The following is a 17,524-nucleotide window of genomic DNA, read 5'->3' as shown; positions in this document are numbered from 1 at the left end:
CTGAATTTTGCCAAAAATGCTTAGTGGTTGGGCACAAATGTGGTGTGGAGAAACAACACTATAAGCAACAAGATAAGCAACAAGGTAAGAGAAGAGAAGCAAAGAAAGATACAATGGAATGGAGAACAAAAGGACCAGTGAAAGAAGGGGTTAGTCAAACTAAGCAAGCAGAGGAGACTAGCCTACAGCAGATTGCACCACAGATACTCAGTCAAAGAGGAACTGTAGACAATGAGAATGAACAGCCAATGGTTGATCAGACAAATGTTCAGTAGGATAATATGCAGATACCCTCCCAGCAACAGTGTATAGGGGAAAACCCAGTGGACAAAGACAAAGCTATAAAGGACAGGATTGAGCTGGATATGGTAAACTTTCCAGCTTTATCAGCTATTACTATAAGGAATTCCTTTGAGCCATTGAACAAGGGATCATAGTGTACAAGCAATGTACCCCTTGATAAGGGTAGAGGTAGAATGACCTATTGATGAAGTGGCTATTTTGGAATATTAGAGAGGTGAATAAGAGTGATAAACAAAAAGAGTCAAAAAAATATATTAGTAGCCAAAGAATAAAGCTAGCAGTTATAGTGGAAACAAGAGTTAAGGAACAAAATGCTAGTAGAATTATCACAAATATAATACTAGGTTGGAACTATGCTACCAACTATCAAGATGGTTTAAATGGGAGGATATGGTTTACTTGGGATTCTTAGTGGTACAATGTTACTATCCTAAGTGTTGCAGCTCAATTTATATACTGTTTGGTACAAGATAGGGTGGGGATAATTGATTGTGTAGTTACAACTATATATGGATACAATACTATAGAGCAAAGGAAACAGTTATGGAGTGGATTGAAGAGTATTGCAGCAGGAAACACAAAACCATGGTTGTTATGTGGGGACTTCAATGCAGTTCTATATATTAATGATAGGCTGATGGGCAATCCTATTACATACACAGAAGTGCGGGACTTTGCTTATTGTGTAGCTACTCTGACTCTGAATGAGCTAGCATGGACAGAAGATAATTACACATGGTCTAACAAGCAATATGGTGTAGAACGGAACGACAGTAGAATTGACAGAGCTTTTGGCAATTATGAGTGGATGATGCAGTGGGGTCATATGATCACTGAGTATGGATTGCCATATATATCTTATCATAGTCCAATATTGATAACTCTTCACTCAGCTCCTAAACCTGGTAAACCACCTTTCAGATTCTTTAATGTATGGGCAGATCATGATAGTTTTATATCTATTGTAGAAAGAGTCTGGAATCAATCATACACTAAGGGAAAAATGAAGAACATCTAGGTAAAACTGAAGGAACTAAGGCCTTTGTTCTGAAATCTAAACACTGAACATTTTAGAACTATTAGTATGAAGATTGAGCATGCTAGAACAAGCTTAGAGGAGGTGCAACAGAAGATAAATGCAGCTGATAATGACTCTCTGATTGAAGAAGAGAAAAACTTGTTGCAGAATTTAGAAAAATGGTCTTTTATTGAAGAAAGTATATTAAGGTAGAAAGCAAGAACTAAGTGGATCAAACTAGAAGATTCTAATACAAAGTATTTTGCAGCTATTATGAAAGAAAGGAGTCGGAGAAAACAAGTAAATGAACTTGTGTCAATCATGGGAGTTAAGGTTATTCATCCTGAAAGCATAAAGCAAGAAGTGGTAGAATTTTATAAGTCTTTAATAGGATAAGTAGCTCACTATCTTCCTACCATAGATAAAATGATTATGAAGAATGGTCCAAAATTGTCACAACAGCAGAAACTTGCTCTATGTACTGAGGTGACTGACAAGGAGATTTATAATGGATTATGTGCTATTGATAGTGATAAAGCACTAGGAATTGATGGCTACAATGCCTATTTCTTCAAGAAGGCATGGGTGATTGCTAAAAATGAAGTTAGCCAAGTTGTTAAAGAGTTCTTCAGTACTGGAAAATTATATAAAGCTGTGGATTGTATTTCTATCACATTGGTTCCTAAACTGGCAAATCCTAGTATAATAAAAGACTACAGACCTATTGCTTATTGTACCATGTTGTATAAACTGATCTCTAAAGTCCTAGCTGGCAGAATTCAACAAGTTATTGCATCAGTGATAAGTGAAGCTCAATCTGGTTTCATACATGGTAGGAGGAAAGCAGATAACATTATATTAGTTAAAGCTTACACAAGGAAGAATATTTCTGCTAAATGCATCAAGATTGACCTCCAAAAAGCTTATGATTCAGTTGAATGGAGTTTCTTGGAGCAAGTCATGATTGAAATGGGATTTCCAAAGAGATTTGTGAACTGGATAATGGAGTGTGTCACAACTGTCAACTACATTATTATGGTTAATGGAAAGACTACCCCACAATTTGATGCTGCTAAAGGATTAAGACAGGGTGATCCCATCTCCCCTTTCTTGTTTGCAATTGTAATGGAGTGTCTCAGTAGAAATCTCAACAAGCTAAAGGAGGTAAAAGATTTCAAGTTCCATCCCAGATGTGCAAAGTTAGGGATTACCCATCTAAGTTATGCAGATGATCTTTTGATATTTGCTAGAGCTGATCTAAACTCTATCTCTCATATTCAAGAATGCTTCAACCATTTCTCTCAAGTATCTAGTTTACAAGCAAATTTGAAGAAGAGTTCAGTATATTTTGGAGGAGTTCAATAGAGTACCAGGGTAGAGATTATTCAAAAGTTGGGCTACACAATTGGAGAGTTACCATTTAAATATCTTGGTATTCCTCTAGCTACCAAAAACTATCTCTGATGCAATGGTATCCTCTGATAGAAAATATAGTAGCAAAGATATCCTTATGGACTGCCAAGAAGCTCTCATAAGCTGGAAGAGTGCAGCTGGTCTAAACTGTCCTATTTGGTATTTAATCCTATTTGTCACAGCTATTCAACTTACCACTAAAAGTTATAAAGATGAAACAGGCCTACTGCAGAAGTTATATTTAAGTCTGGGATTAATACCATTACAAAAAAGTCTCTGGTGACTTGGAGTAGGATGTACACACCTAAGTCAAGTGGGGGCTTGGGTTTGATAAACCTACAATTATGGAACAGGGCAGCTATAGCAAAACTAAGTTGGGATGTAGCAAGTAAGCAAGACAGACTATGGATCAGGTGGATTCATGCATATTACATCAAAGATAAGAGGCTAGAAGACATGGCAATCCCACAACAGGCAAGCTGGGTGGTCAGACAGATACTAAATGCCAGAACAGTCCTACAACAAATTCAACATAAGCAACAGATCAAAAAGATCATGGTTAGCCAGTTTTACATTCAGCTACTGGGAAATAGGCCTAGAGTCAACTGGAAGTGTATGATGTTTCAAAATAAAGCTAGACCAAAAGCCATAGTCACAATGTGGCTACAGTTGCACGGGAAGCTTTTAACTGCAGATAAATTGATTAATTGGGGGGTAGCTGTGGATTCAAAATGTTCTCTATGTCAGATGCATGATGAAACTAGAGACCATATGTTTGTGGACTGCCTCTTTACTAAGGCAGTGTGGCAGAAGATCTTACACTGGATGCAAAGGCAAGATGTAGTTCGAGATAACTGGGGGCAACATCAACAATGGATGATACAGAGTGTTAAAGGCAGATCTTATGGAGCTCAATTGTATTGAATGGTGTATGTAGAGGTTACACATAGTGTTTGGATTGAAAGGAACATGAGCATATTTCAACAGAGAAGCAGAAATGTTGATAGCATAGCTAGAGAAATAGCCTACATATGTAATGTAAGAGCTACCAAAGGAATTAGTAGTTTAGTTCAACATTTTATGTTCCATTAGACATAGTATGTAGGTTTGAGATTGTACCTTTGAGTTTCTGATAGATATAGTTGTTGAGTTATAAAGCAAGCTATGAGTTGTAAAGATTATTGGTGATTAATAAAATGTTAATTACCTAAAAAAATGGTATTTGAAAATTTAAGTTAGATTTGAACATGAATATAATTTTGGTTGTTTTTGAATTTTTGTGAGTGATTTGAATGAAAATTTTGAAAAACAATTTTTTGGAGTTTTTCAAATTTTCGAAAAATTTCAAAATTCATGTTCAAGTGAAAATTGAAAATTTTAGCCAAACACTGATTTAGAAAAAGGTGAATTTTTTTTATCGCCAAACAGGGCTCTTAGGGGTCGTTTGGTTTGAATACGGCTTATGCCTGGATAAGTCACACAGGTATAAGTTATGCTGTAATTATTTTTTATCCATTGTTTGGAATGTTGTATTAAATATGACAATTGCATAATTTGTAAGAATAATACAATAGTTATATCAGTGCTAATTACTCCACCCTTTATAAGGTATAAGTTATCCCGGTATTAATTTTAATCCTGGGATAACTTATACATGATTTGCTAACCAAACGAAGTATTAAGATGGTATTAAATTTTTATACTAGCATTATACCTTCTTATACCTTATACCAAACGGCCCCTTAGTAATTTGAAGAGGACAAGAGTGAGTTGCTCAAGTGGTGAGCACCCTCCACTTCCAACTAATAGGTTGTGAGTTCGAGTCACCTCACAAGCAGGGGAGCTCTTGGAGGGATGGAATAAAAAAAAGTAATTTGAAGAGAAAAAATTGTTGAATAATCGATTGGAGCAAAATGTACTGCTTTTGTCCAAAAACCCTATAAAAAGGAAAAGTTAATTTAAATACTAAATTTTGATAGAAAGCTTATATAAATATCTATTTGTGAGTAGATATCAAGGTTATTTCCTGTGAGAGATTGAGAGTTTTTAGTGGAAATATCTTTTACTAATATATAATGACACATGTTAAAAGTAGAAAACAAAGAAACTAAATGGACCAGCCTGGCCAAAAGAATTATTTGAAGGTAAATTAAAATAAAGAAACTACGTTGAGAGTTTACTTATTTCAGCCTCAAGAGTTAGGCCCCAATAAAATTGCAACTTGTGAGGAAGTTTCTCATGTATTTCAAAATTTGCTTTTGTTGACAACAATGCACATTGACATAAAATATCAGGTGATCTTTTCTTTTTGGCCTAAATTTTAGTGGACAAAATTATCATAATATTTATGTTGGTGTGAAATAACAAAAATCACGTAAAATTAGTTGGGGCACATACAAACTAAACCGAATATCACAATTATTGAAAAAATACATATTGCTCTGCTTGCATATTATTTTGACTTATCCAGCCACCCCTGTATGCCACATAAATGATCCTAACTTATGATAGATATTAAATATTCTCCTACCTTAGTAAATTTGGATAATTACATGATTTACAGCTTACTACTACTTAGATTTGACTTGGTCAAGTCCATCCACATCCTCAAATTTCATTAGGCCAATAAAATAGTAACACTCTATAGAAGCTTCTTAATTGTAGGACCAATTAGTATTGGCTTCCATATTACTCCATATTTTATATTATTTTATGTGAGATAAATATGACTTAAGAATAAGAATATTAGTAATACATGAGTTAAAATAACTATATTAATTTTGTTTGAAGAGTAAACATACATTTTTTACATTGTACACTATATTTCTAAAAAAAACACTATATACTAATTTATGCATTGAACATTCAACAAGAAATAATTTTAATATAACAAACCTTGTATTACTTACTCATGGGAAAAGAGGAGACTTTGTTAGATTTAACAAGGTCTAAATATTTTTTTTTAGAATGCAAGTTAAAGAGTGGAGTGTAGAATAATTTTGAAAACTCACTACGCGTTTTCTGTCGTGTCAGTCCTTGTTTTTTGCATTATTCTTGTTTTTCTTGTTTTATTATTTATCTCTATCCGGTTTCTGAAAACTATAGTCTAATTTATTGTTTGTAGTTTAGTCTCAAAACTGTAATTTTTACTATAGTGATTTGTTCATGTGACATGATTGATTTAGCTCCATGGGTGGATAATTTTAATTCATGGTACAATTGATAATGACAGGTTCCCTAAATTTTCTTCAATCTGAAAAACAAATTAGATTGAGAGCTTTAATTATGCCTCTATCTTTTTAATAGTGACATGTTTAAAATAAAAGAATAAGTAAAGTAAAAAAAAAAACATTTTCTTTGGCAGCTTTCTATTTTGAGAAACAAATAACACATGTACATAATGGTGGGTAAGTTAAATAGCCTCCAAGTGTTAGGCCTAAATCACATAGATATTTGTCATTTTATTATTAAAGTCGCTTTTGTTGACAATAGAGCACTCTGCTCTAATTGCATGCTCATTGGACAACAAATCAATTTCATTAAGACCCTGTGTGCCACATAGACGAATTATTATGGGGGAGAAATTAAAAAATAGTCAAATTTACAATTGAAAAGTAGCCATAATGTCAAAAATAATCGAATTTTAGCCACTTTTTATGTAAAAGATAAATTTGAACAAAAATATTGTTCAAAATCCGAAAAATATTCCAGTATTAATATGTTGGAGTTCGAATTTTTTACATATGAACTTTCAGCATAACATGCTAGAATTTCATAATGTTTTGGAGTTCCAACATAATACGATGGAACTCCATTCACAGGTACTCTCCAATCTCCAGTATATTATATTAAAAATTTTCGTGTTACAACAAAATAATGGCTATTTTTTAATGATCAGTACAAAAACTGACTAGCCCGTACTATATTTGGAGCTTCTCAGAGAAAAGAGGGAGACTTATACGTCTAACAGGGTCAATGAAGTTGAAAAAAACTGCCCAAAATAAATAATAATAACAGTGCTACTAGCTCAATAATTATGTTTGGATTCAAATAAAAGAGTGGACTGAAGACTCTTCAAAGCTCACTACGCGTTTTCCATCATTTTTTCAGTTATTATTATTAATTATTAATTATTATTATTACTATTCTTGTTTTTCCCTTGGTTTCTGAAAATCTACCGACTAAATTCCACTTCGTCCCTAGTATTCAAACTACTAACTATTTAATTTTATTTGTTGTCTATATGTGGATAAGTTTCAACTAATTATTTTTATAATAAGATTTGCTCATGTGAAAGGGTCGACTTCAGTTGTTCCTTTTTAGTTTCTCATCCGACATTCAATATCTGCATTGAGACCGATAAAATACGATTAGAAAAGTTTCACATTAGAGTAATATGTTGTCGACTTTAAACTCAGAACTCAATTCGAAATATCTGATTAAGAATACTTTTTAGTTGTCTATTTTGTAAGCTCAAGTAGGTGGGAAGTTCACTTTTTGCTACCTCACAGAGTTGGGCCACAATCTTATGCAAGTTGTGAGGAAGTTTCTCATATATTTCTAAAGTTGCTTTTTGATAAAAATGTGCTTGCAAATATCATTTGGACTTATCCAATCACCTTGTATGCCACATAAATGACCCGATTGGTAAACAACATATGACATATCTTTTATGAGTTTAACTTTTATGTAATAAGGTTAATTAAAAGTTAATTTTATGTGACTTTACTTAATAAAAATATGTGGAGGTCGATAATTAGGGTTGTAAGCTAGGAGGCAATCGAGCGTTTTTCTACTTCGTAATGAGGGTGAGGCTGATTTGATAGGGTTGATCTTAGACGGATAGTGGTTAATGCTGTTTTTACACTATCTTTTTGGTTTTTCATAGCTCCGGGCTTTAATTATTGATTATTATTATTGCATATCATCTATTTTATGGTTTTTATGATAGTGTTACTATTTTTATGGTTTATGTTAACATACTGATATATTGTCTCTTCTTGTTTTCTTTTCGTCTTCCTGAATCGAGGGGCTATTGGAAATAGTCTTTCTGCCCCATCGGGGTAGGGGTAAGGTCTGCGTACACACTACCCTTCCCTAAACCCACTTTTGTGGGATTTTATTAGGTTGTTGTTGTTGTTTACTTAATAGTACATATTAGTTAGTAATTTAAAATAAATGGTAAGTAGATTGTTACACCAAATTAAATTACATTATTATAAGTATAAAACATTCTTTTACAATATTATGAGTTTATATAACTTACATTCATTTTGTATTCCTCTACCTAGTAAAGTTGGATAATAACATAATTTTCAACTAGAATTTTAGTTGGAATATATTTTTGCACTTGGTCAAGTCTATCCACATTCTCAAATTTCATTAGTCCAATGAAACAACAGCATTTTATAGAAGCTTCATAATTGTAAGACCAATTGGGATTGGCTTCAATACCCCTTTAAATTGAAATGACATAGACATTCTTATTATTATTAGTATTTGCAATCTCAACAAATGTTTAAGTTATTCAAAAGTCTATCTCTCTGTGTCTTACCATATTTTTAACGACCTAATCGCAAATTCGATCGTGTACTTTTCACGTCAAAGCTTTTAGCAATCAGTGATAAATCAAATGAATTATTTGAAGGTAAATTCAAATAAAGAAACTACGTGGAGAGTTTACTTATTTCAGCCTCATAGAGTTTGAGGAAGTTTCTCATGTATTTCTAAAGTTACTTTTGTTGATAACAATGTAAATTGACATAAAATATTAGGTAATTTATTTTTATCTGTCTAAATTTTGGTGGATAAAATTATTTGATATTTATCTTAATGTAAAATAGCAAATAACGATAAATAAGTTGAGATGCACACAAGCTAATTCGAACACTGTGGTTATTGAAAAATACACGTTTGCTCTGCTTGTAATATTATTTTGACTTGTCCACCCACCTTGTATGCCACATAAATGATTCTAATTTATGATAGATTTTTTATGTTCTTCTACCTTGGTAAATTTGGATAATTACATGATTTACAGTTTACTACTACTACTACTTATTTTTGAGTTGGTCAAGTCCATCCACATTCTCAAATTTCATTAGGCCAAATAGTAACACTCCATAGAAGCTTCTTAATTGTAGGATATCAGTTAGTATTTGGATTTTGCAATCTCAACAAATGTTCAACATACCAAAAGTCTCTCTCTATCTCTTACCATAATCAACATACTTTTTTTGTCGGGGTCATTTGGATGTAAACTAAGTAAATAATATTTATATAAATTATGCAAAAAATTTATATATTACTTTATGCGAAATAAAATATCAAGTAAGAATGAGAGTAATAGTAGTACATGCAGTCAGAATTTCAAAAGGATGGGTGTACTGTTGTGAAGAGATGTATCTCAAATTTATATTTGACCGATTTAACTTTAGTCTCTTACTATAAACTCATTACACTTTTGAAATTATAGGTTCAAAATTATATTCCTTTTGAAATTTTAATCATTTTCACATATATTTATACTTCATGCTGAAAACAAGACTATTCGAAGCTGAAAACAAAACTATTCGAAGTGGGATTTGAACTGCTAATTTTACTTGTAAATATGCACCCAATAACAATTACACCATAGGAGTCTTTGAGCATGGGTGCACACACATATATTTAAGTAATTTTTAGGGAAAAGAATATGAGTTCACGTGAACCCATATCGCTTAAGCAGGATACGCCTCTGAGTACTTGAATTTAAAATAACAAAATTAAGTCTCATACTTTTATTGTGTTTGAAGAGTAAACATATAGTTTTGAAATTATACACTATAAACTATTTTTTTAATGCATCAAAATAAACATTCAACATGCATTAGAAACTTCGCATCGCTAATCCATCATAACTTGTCTTTAAACAAATTAAAACAACTTAGTTTAGACTTATTCGAATGCCCTATTGAGATATATAAAAGTCAGAAACCGAAAAATAGAAGAGCAAATTATTCAACACAGAGAAAACAATAAACAGATAAAATCAACGACATGAAGCTAAGGTTGAATTAATATCACAGGAATTTCTCCAACTAAATGATGGGACAAGTGAAGTTCCCGGCCTGAAGATAACATTGACCCATAATTGCAAAATAAACATCCAATTTCTTTTTAAAAAGCTCTGTTAAGAATCAAGAGCAAAAACAAGACCTTTTTTAACAAAAAAAATAATGCTATTATATAACAAATTTTTTAAAGGAAAACTAAAATTACTCAATTTTGAAATAATACAAAAATAAATTTTATCCTTTTCCCTTATGCAAAGGGCTTGTGCTAGACGGTGTTTAGAATTCACTAGTGAATTTACCCGCACTTCGTGCGGTATTGAAAAGCTTTAATAGATTTATAGAAATATCAGCAGACTAACTAATAATGGATTCATATATTATTTCTCTTTTTAATGAGAAAAAACACTTGTAAAATAACATATATTTGGATAGATTCATAATTTGGTTTATTTATCTGCACACTAATATTTATATATATATAAAGAGAGAGATCATTTGGCAGCTCTCTTTGGTCAAGGATCCTATTTATCTAATTTTTCCTTCTTCTTTTTTTTTTTTTACTTTTTTCTCCTTTTTGTCTACTAATAAAGCTTATTTAATTTTTATATGTTAAGAAAGTTCAGGAAGTATTTATAAGAATTCTAAAAAAAATTGGCACAACCTTCACTGTGCAAGTCAAGCTTTAAGACATGAATGGTATGGTAGGCTGTCATTCTTTATTTATTCAAGGAAGTCACTGCCATACTTTTTCTCTTCGGAATCATTCATCTTTTCTCCTATCTTATTTGCTTTCTTTTTATTTGTTTTTCTAAAAGACTAAAACAAAAAGAGAAAAACAAATCTTCTGAGTATTATGAAACAAAATGAAAACAACTAACATTTTAAGAAAGAATTTAGAGTGTTTAGATAGACATGTCATGAATGAACGTTTCTAAAACGTTATGACTATAGAAGAAAAATAAATTCAGACAAAGAAGTTGACCACAAAAAAAATCAAATAAAGAAAAAATATATAACTGTTACGAAATAAAAGCAATTTAGTAAAACATAAACAAAAAATATAGATAGAGAGAAGGAAGAGACTTTCTTCTTCAATTGTGTGTTTTTTTCCATTGCAATTACATGGCCTTTTATAGGCATAAAAAGTAAAGATGATGGACATAAAATAGGAAATTTAATCTTTAAGTTATTCACAACATGAGTATCCAATGTAGCATCCAATGTAGCATCCAAAGTAGCATCCAATGTACAAACTATTCATAACACTCCCCCTTGGATGTCCATGTAAGATAATGTGCCTCATTAAAACCTTATTAGGAAAAAACCCTATGGGAAAAAAATCCTAGTGAAGGAAAAAGAGTACACATGTTTAGAAATACGCCTTTTGGTTGCCTCGTTAAAAACCTTGCAAGGAAAATCCAGTGGGACAAAACCTTGTAAGGGAAAAGAGTACAACGCATATTAACTCCCCCTAATGAGAGCATCAATTCACATCCTTGATCATTCACAGCTCAATCTTGTACACTAGTTTCTTGAAGGTTGGCGTCGGTAGAGATTTGGTGAAAAAATCAGCCATATTATCACTTGAAAGAATCTGTTGCACATTGATATCACCATTCTTTTGAAGATCATGTATGGAAATAACTTTGGTGAAATGTGATTTGTCCTAACTCCTTTTATGAATCCTCTCTTCAATTGGGCTATTCATGATGTATTGTCTTCATACAAAATTATGGGTAGTTTGTAACACTTCAAATCATTTTGGCTCAAATAAGATGTATTATAGACCTTAACCATACACATTCTCGACTTTCTTCATGAATAGCAATTATCTCAGCATGATTAGATGAATTAGCCACGATTGATTGCTTAGTCGATCGCCAAGATATGACAATACCTCCACATGTAAACACATAGCATGTTTGAGATCAAGCCTTGTATGTGTCAGATAAATACACCGCATCGGCATAACCAACATGATCGAAATTGCAATCATTGCCATAAAATAAGCCCACATCGGTAGTCCTTTTTAGATAACGCAATATGTGTTTGATTTCATTCCAATGTCTCCTTGTAGGAGCAAAGTTATATCTTGCTAAGACATTAACTGAAAAAATTATGTCACGCCTTGTAGTGTTAGCAAGATACATTAGTGCATCAATTGCACTAAGATATGGTACTTCAGGATCAAGAAATTCTTCATTATGAAGTCGGAATGAATCTTTATTTATATCAAGTGATCACGCAACTATCGGGGTACTCTGTACCTTATCCATATATAATCGCTTTAAAATATTTTCAGTGTATGTTGATTGATGGAAAAAAAATTCATCTTTCATATAATCAATTTGTAGACCAAGATGAAATTTTGTTTTTCTAAGATCTTTCATTTTAAATTCTTTCTTTAAACAGTCTACTGCTTTATGAAGCTCCCCAGGAGTTCTAATGATATTTGAATCATCAACATACACCGCGATTATAACAAATTCAAATCTGGATCCTTTTACAAGGACAAATTGAATTATTCTTGTATCCTTCTTTCAACAAGTATTTTCTCGGGCGATTATACCACATGACAGATTGAATTATTCTTGTATCCTTCTTTCAACAAGTATTTTCTCGGGTGATTATACCACATGCGCCCTTATTGTTTCAATCCGTATAAGGATTATTGAAGCTTTATTTAATAAATTTCTTGGAAACCATAATATGTTTCAGAACAATTTAAATCCTTCAATGATTTCCATTATACGCATATCAAGTTTTTTTTATGTATTGCCAGATTAAAACCTGAAATGATTGCATCCACCACATGAGAAACATGTCTCTATATAATCAATGCCAGAATGTTTACAAATCTTCTTGTGCCACAAGTCGTCTTTATGTTTATTGACTTGACCTTTTTCGCACAAGAACACATTGATACCTCCACTGGCTTTATACTTTCAGGTGTTGGGGCTATCCGTCCAACTTCACATTTTTCAGGTGAAATCAATCTTGATTGCGTATATTTTATTTTATATTGGCCAATCATTTATCTGTCCAAATTTCATGACAGATTTGAGCTCAAGATCCTCGTCAGTATTAATAATATTGAGCGCTACATTATATTAACAATATCGTCGACGATCACTTTATGTCGGTTCCATTATTACCTAATAAAGACATAACTTATTGAGGTTTCTTTATCTCATTATTTTCAGGTACCTGAGCCTCTCCCATGAGGTCTTATGAAGTGTTATGTCGTGGTGCTCTTCTAGTGCACTTGCCTCCTTATTATGACCATTTTAAATATTTGCCCCTCTCCTTCTTCGAGGAGTTTTATCTTTAGAACCGATTGGTCTGTTACGCTTTATACGTGACATAGACTCTGTCCCTCATGGACTTTAATCTATTTGGAGCATTAGCAGCTGAAATATGACATTTAGTTTTGGGTCAGCAAATGCGTCTGGCAATAATTTGTAAAAGAATTATCACTTGAACTTGAACTTCAAGTTCAGATTTTCTTATACGAGAATCTATATGGATTCATAATAATTTATTTCATGTATCACTTCCTCAGCTGCCCATTTTTTTTCCCCTAATGTTGGGATCACCAACACATTTCCCAACCTTCTTTGGGAATACATCTTTGTGCATTGTGGTGGAATAATTAAATCATATAGCACATCCATATTTCTATATAAAAATTATTTGGTTCCTGACCCTAAACCGATTGTGTAGGGAGAAATTTTCATAACTTGGCTAGATGCGTACAAGTGTTGATGTATATTAATAATACATATCATACAAAATTTCGTTTTTGAGAGTTTTGTTCTCATAACCAATGATTTAGCTATAATTGGAGGCATATAATTTCTGCTAAACCAACTTGGATTTAAACCAGTATTATTAAGATAAATCATCATAATTTATATTCTGGAACTGTACTCTAATAATTTGAGCAAGCAATCTTGCAAAAACCAAACTGCAAGTTGATAACAAATGCATATGTGACCATAGAATATATGCATCTATTAAAATCATATAATAGTAAATGGTCCACACGGCAGGTGACTGGGCCCATATATTTATCACCTTTTATTTGTTCCAGAAATCAAGAGATATAATCCCAACCTTAACTGATATATCATGAGAAAAAGCAGCACAAGGGAATTCTTGAAGAATCTTCTATTCTTCAATATATGTCAATGTAATTCTCAATTAATTTTTTTTTCGCATCATAATTGAACCGGGATGGTCAACCGGTTATGCCAACTAATATTTATTTTAGTAAATCTCTAGTTTACTTGTGGCATATGATTCAAGCATCATGCTTATATTTGTGTAGTACAAATTGAAATAAAATTGGATAACCTTTCATATTTACCCGGTATGATTATAGAGAAGATGTTCAATCTTCCTTTTATTTATTGTCTCATATGACAACCACTTTGACTTATACATTTGAAACTCAAAAAGTTTCTTTTTAGACTTTACAATATCAATGTCATGAATAATTTTATTTATTCGATAGTAACAAATTCGCTCTTCTGGAGCTCTCAATAATTTTGCACTACAAGATCTTTTATAACACCATCCAAGTGGTGAATTTTTCCTCCACGGAGAAAATTATTTTATCATAATAATTGTCATGGTCAAAAACATTATAGACAAGACTCATTTCTTGCTTTACTTTTGTCTTTAATAACCTTTTATAAGGCATGGCAAAATATCTTTGGCGTACCACATGTACGCGACCAATGACATATTTATGTAACCACATTGTAATATTCAATATCTTTATCTCTCTCAAACCTCCCTTAAAGGTAAGTTGTGGTATTTATCCAATCTTGCATAAGCACATTCTTATACATAATTTGAATCACATATATATTTTCACATTCACTTTTAAGAATGAGTTTGCATTTACAATGCATATCACAAGTCGCATTCTCTTCAAGTGGACTATAATCATATGGGGATGCTTATTATTTTCATACCACATGGATGCCTTCATATTTTGTACGAATATTTGAGAACCCTTATTGTTCTCATTTTTACAATTACCATAATGATTATGATTATTATTGTCTTTGGCACGCCCATGTTCATTGGTCAACCACTTGTCTTCATTTAGACTTATTATGCGCTCCTACCACATTCACTTCAAGAATGGTGCAAATCAAGTGGGACATGCTTCATGCTTTTTTTTTTCATGAAAAATATGTTACTATTTTTCTTTAGTCATCATTATATCATTAATATGGCGCATTTGGGACTAAAACACAATGCCTTACCCATATAAAAGCATGCTAGGCCGTAATAAGTTTGTGTTCAAATTCAACTCTTATCACCATAGTGCATCAGGACTTGAACCCGATGTCTTACCCTTATAGTGCGCTGGGACAAATAAAACGAATTAAGTGGTGCACAAATATGATATAAAGCTATCATAGTAACTTGACAAAATTCATTAATTAGATAGTACCAAAATATGTCTAAATCGCCGGTATATCCAATTAGTATGTTATACGTCATAAAATTATACAAGTCAATTATCATGACTTAAAATGTACTAAATGCATCTAGCAACGATACTGGTTAATATGAATACACTTATTACACTAAGGTCTTTATCATGCAACTTCAGTAATAATTTAGCTATGTGATTTGACATGATACATAACTAGTATTGTAAGATAATACTTATAACCTATTGTAAGATTATATTTGGTCATCTATTTGACCCAGTAGAAGTGAAAGTCCACAAAAACATAAATTTGAAGAAAAGAAATCATACTATGATAAACGACATCGACAACGTTATTGACAAAAGAAGCCTCAGTGTTAGAGATACAAACCTTAGTTAATGGCTCAACCATTTTATAACTCTTTACTTACTGTATTAATCACCATAACTCACCATAAGGTGTGTTAGCTTCGTATTTTTTTCTGGGAATGAAACCGGATTGCCTTGAAGAATCCAGCGGTGACAGAACAAAAATAAATAGAGGCTCGTCCGCTTCATGTTCATATTTTGTGAGCAATTCGTGCTGATAACGTGTTATGAAATAAAAGCAATTTAGTAAAACATGAACAAGAAATATAGATAGAGAGAAGGAAGAGATTTTCTTCTTCAATTGTGTATTTTTTTCCATTGCAATTACATGGCCTTTTATAGGCATAAAAAGTAAAGATGATGGACATAAAATAGGAAATTTAATCTTTAAGTTATTCACAACATGGGCATCCAATGTAGCATCCAATGTAGCATCCAAAGTAGCATCCAATGTACAAACTATTCATAACAATAACGTAATATTGGATTGAAGAAAAGAGATGGAGGCAAAGAGAACAAATAAAAAGTTTTTTTTATAAGAATGGTAATGCATATCAAAGTCTCAATTCAATGACATTAGGAAAAATACAGCATAACGATGCGGCAACTTGTAAACATATATAAAACGAATATAAGAATCTCATGCATGCTACCACTGTATAAGGACAAAATCACTACTCAATGTTATTCCAACTTATAGATAGCAAAAGCATAAAGATGTTAATTACTTCAAAGGCCAAGGAGAGTTGTGAAAAACACTTTATTTCGATCTTCGTCTCTTCTGTTGGCACCTTCTCTTAAATATTCTTCTTTTTAAGACATTTAAGACATACACCAATATATAGAATATCTTATCCCATTGCTAAAATGCTTATGGTTCACCCGCATCAAAAGCCATTAAATATAATTTGTATGCTTTTGTTACATTCCTAATTCCTTTAAACTGAATGATCTGAGGTTTATTGAATGCAACAACCTCTTCATTGTCTACAGTATAATCCTTTGTCTGCAATAGAGAGCTATTTGTTGGTAAATTTAATCATACACAACATTTTCAATAGAGCCTACAATATGAATCTAAGTAATTATGAATCTTAAACAACAAATTAATTGATCAGAAATTCAACTGAAAGAAAAAGATAGAAGAATATTAGAGTATACAAAGAAATGCTCTAAATATTCATCCTTGTATAAAGAAGGAAAATGTTGAAACAAATATCTATTTTTCTAAGAACCTATGAGACAATTTTGACAAAAATACCTTTCTTGATGAAAGATAGGTATATATCACATGAATTGTTTGAACAATTACTAAAATTCTTTGTTTTTCTTCTTGACCTCATCAATGCAATTTTTCTAGGGAAGTAAGTTGACAGTAGCATATGCTTCTTGTAGAACATATGAATCGATAGCCAAAAAAGAACTCAGATTGAAAGAGGAAGAGATTTGTAACAGAACCCAAAAGAAGGAAAATATTAGAATTTCAGGCCAAGGCCGGAATACAAAACGTTGGTAACCGTAAAGTAATTTAATAACATGAGCAATTATTTGGACAATTAATGAAGAAAATTTTGGAGTCTTTATAATATGACATGTAACACCCCAAAAATTGTTACAATATTTGCATTCTTGATTGAGCATTTTTTTTATAACGAGGAAATATTTTACTTTGCACTTCCTAAATATAGAATGGTCAATATATGAAAATTTCTTACTGTAGGTTGTGTTAATATTGGCAATAAAGTTCCATGGTGTTGCTATATGTAACACTTAATATTATTTTGACGAGTTGTTAGTAAATATAGTATATAATTAAGTTTTGGATTTCCAACCTTTTGTATTTATCTAAGAATATGTAGTAGTCGGGGAACCATTTTATTTCATATCTGTCCATAAACTTCCTATTCTTCTACT

At 31.9% G+C, this 17,524-nt stretch overlaps 1 protein-coding gene across 1 annotated transcript; it reads left to right on the top strand.

Annotated features, from left to right (window-relative positions):
* The first annotated feature begins 281 nt into the window (after positions 1-281).
* LOC138880215 (uncharacterized) lies at positions 282-1,321 on the top strand. The gene is made up of 2 exons (XM_070159890.1): positions 282-368; positions 716-1,321. Exons 1-2 carry the CDS (start codon positions 282-284, stop codon positions 1,319-1,321), a joined length of 693 nt encoding a protein of 230 aa, XP_070015991.1.
* The last annotated feature ends 16,203 nt before the right edge of the window (positions 1,322-17,524 follow it).

This window comes from Nicotiana sylvestris, chromosome 10 (genome assembly GCF_000393655.2).
Source record: "Nicotiana sylvestris chromosome 10, ASM39365v2, whole genome shotgun sequence".
NCBI classification, from domain to species: Eukaryota; Viridiplantae; Streptophyta; class Magnoliopsida; order Solanales; family Solanaceae; genus Nicotiana; species Nicotiana sylvestris.
This window is presented reverse-complemented; position numbering and strand designations above follow the sequence as displayed.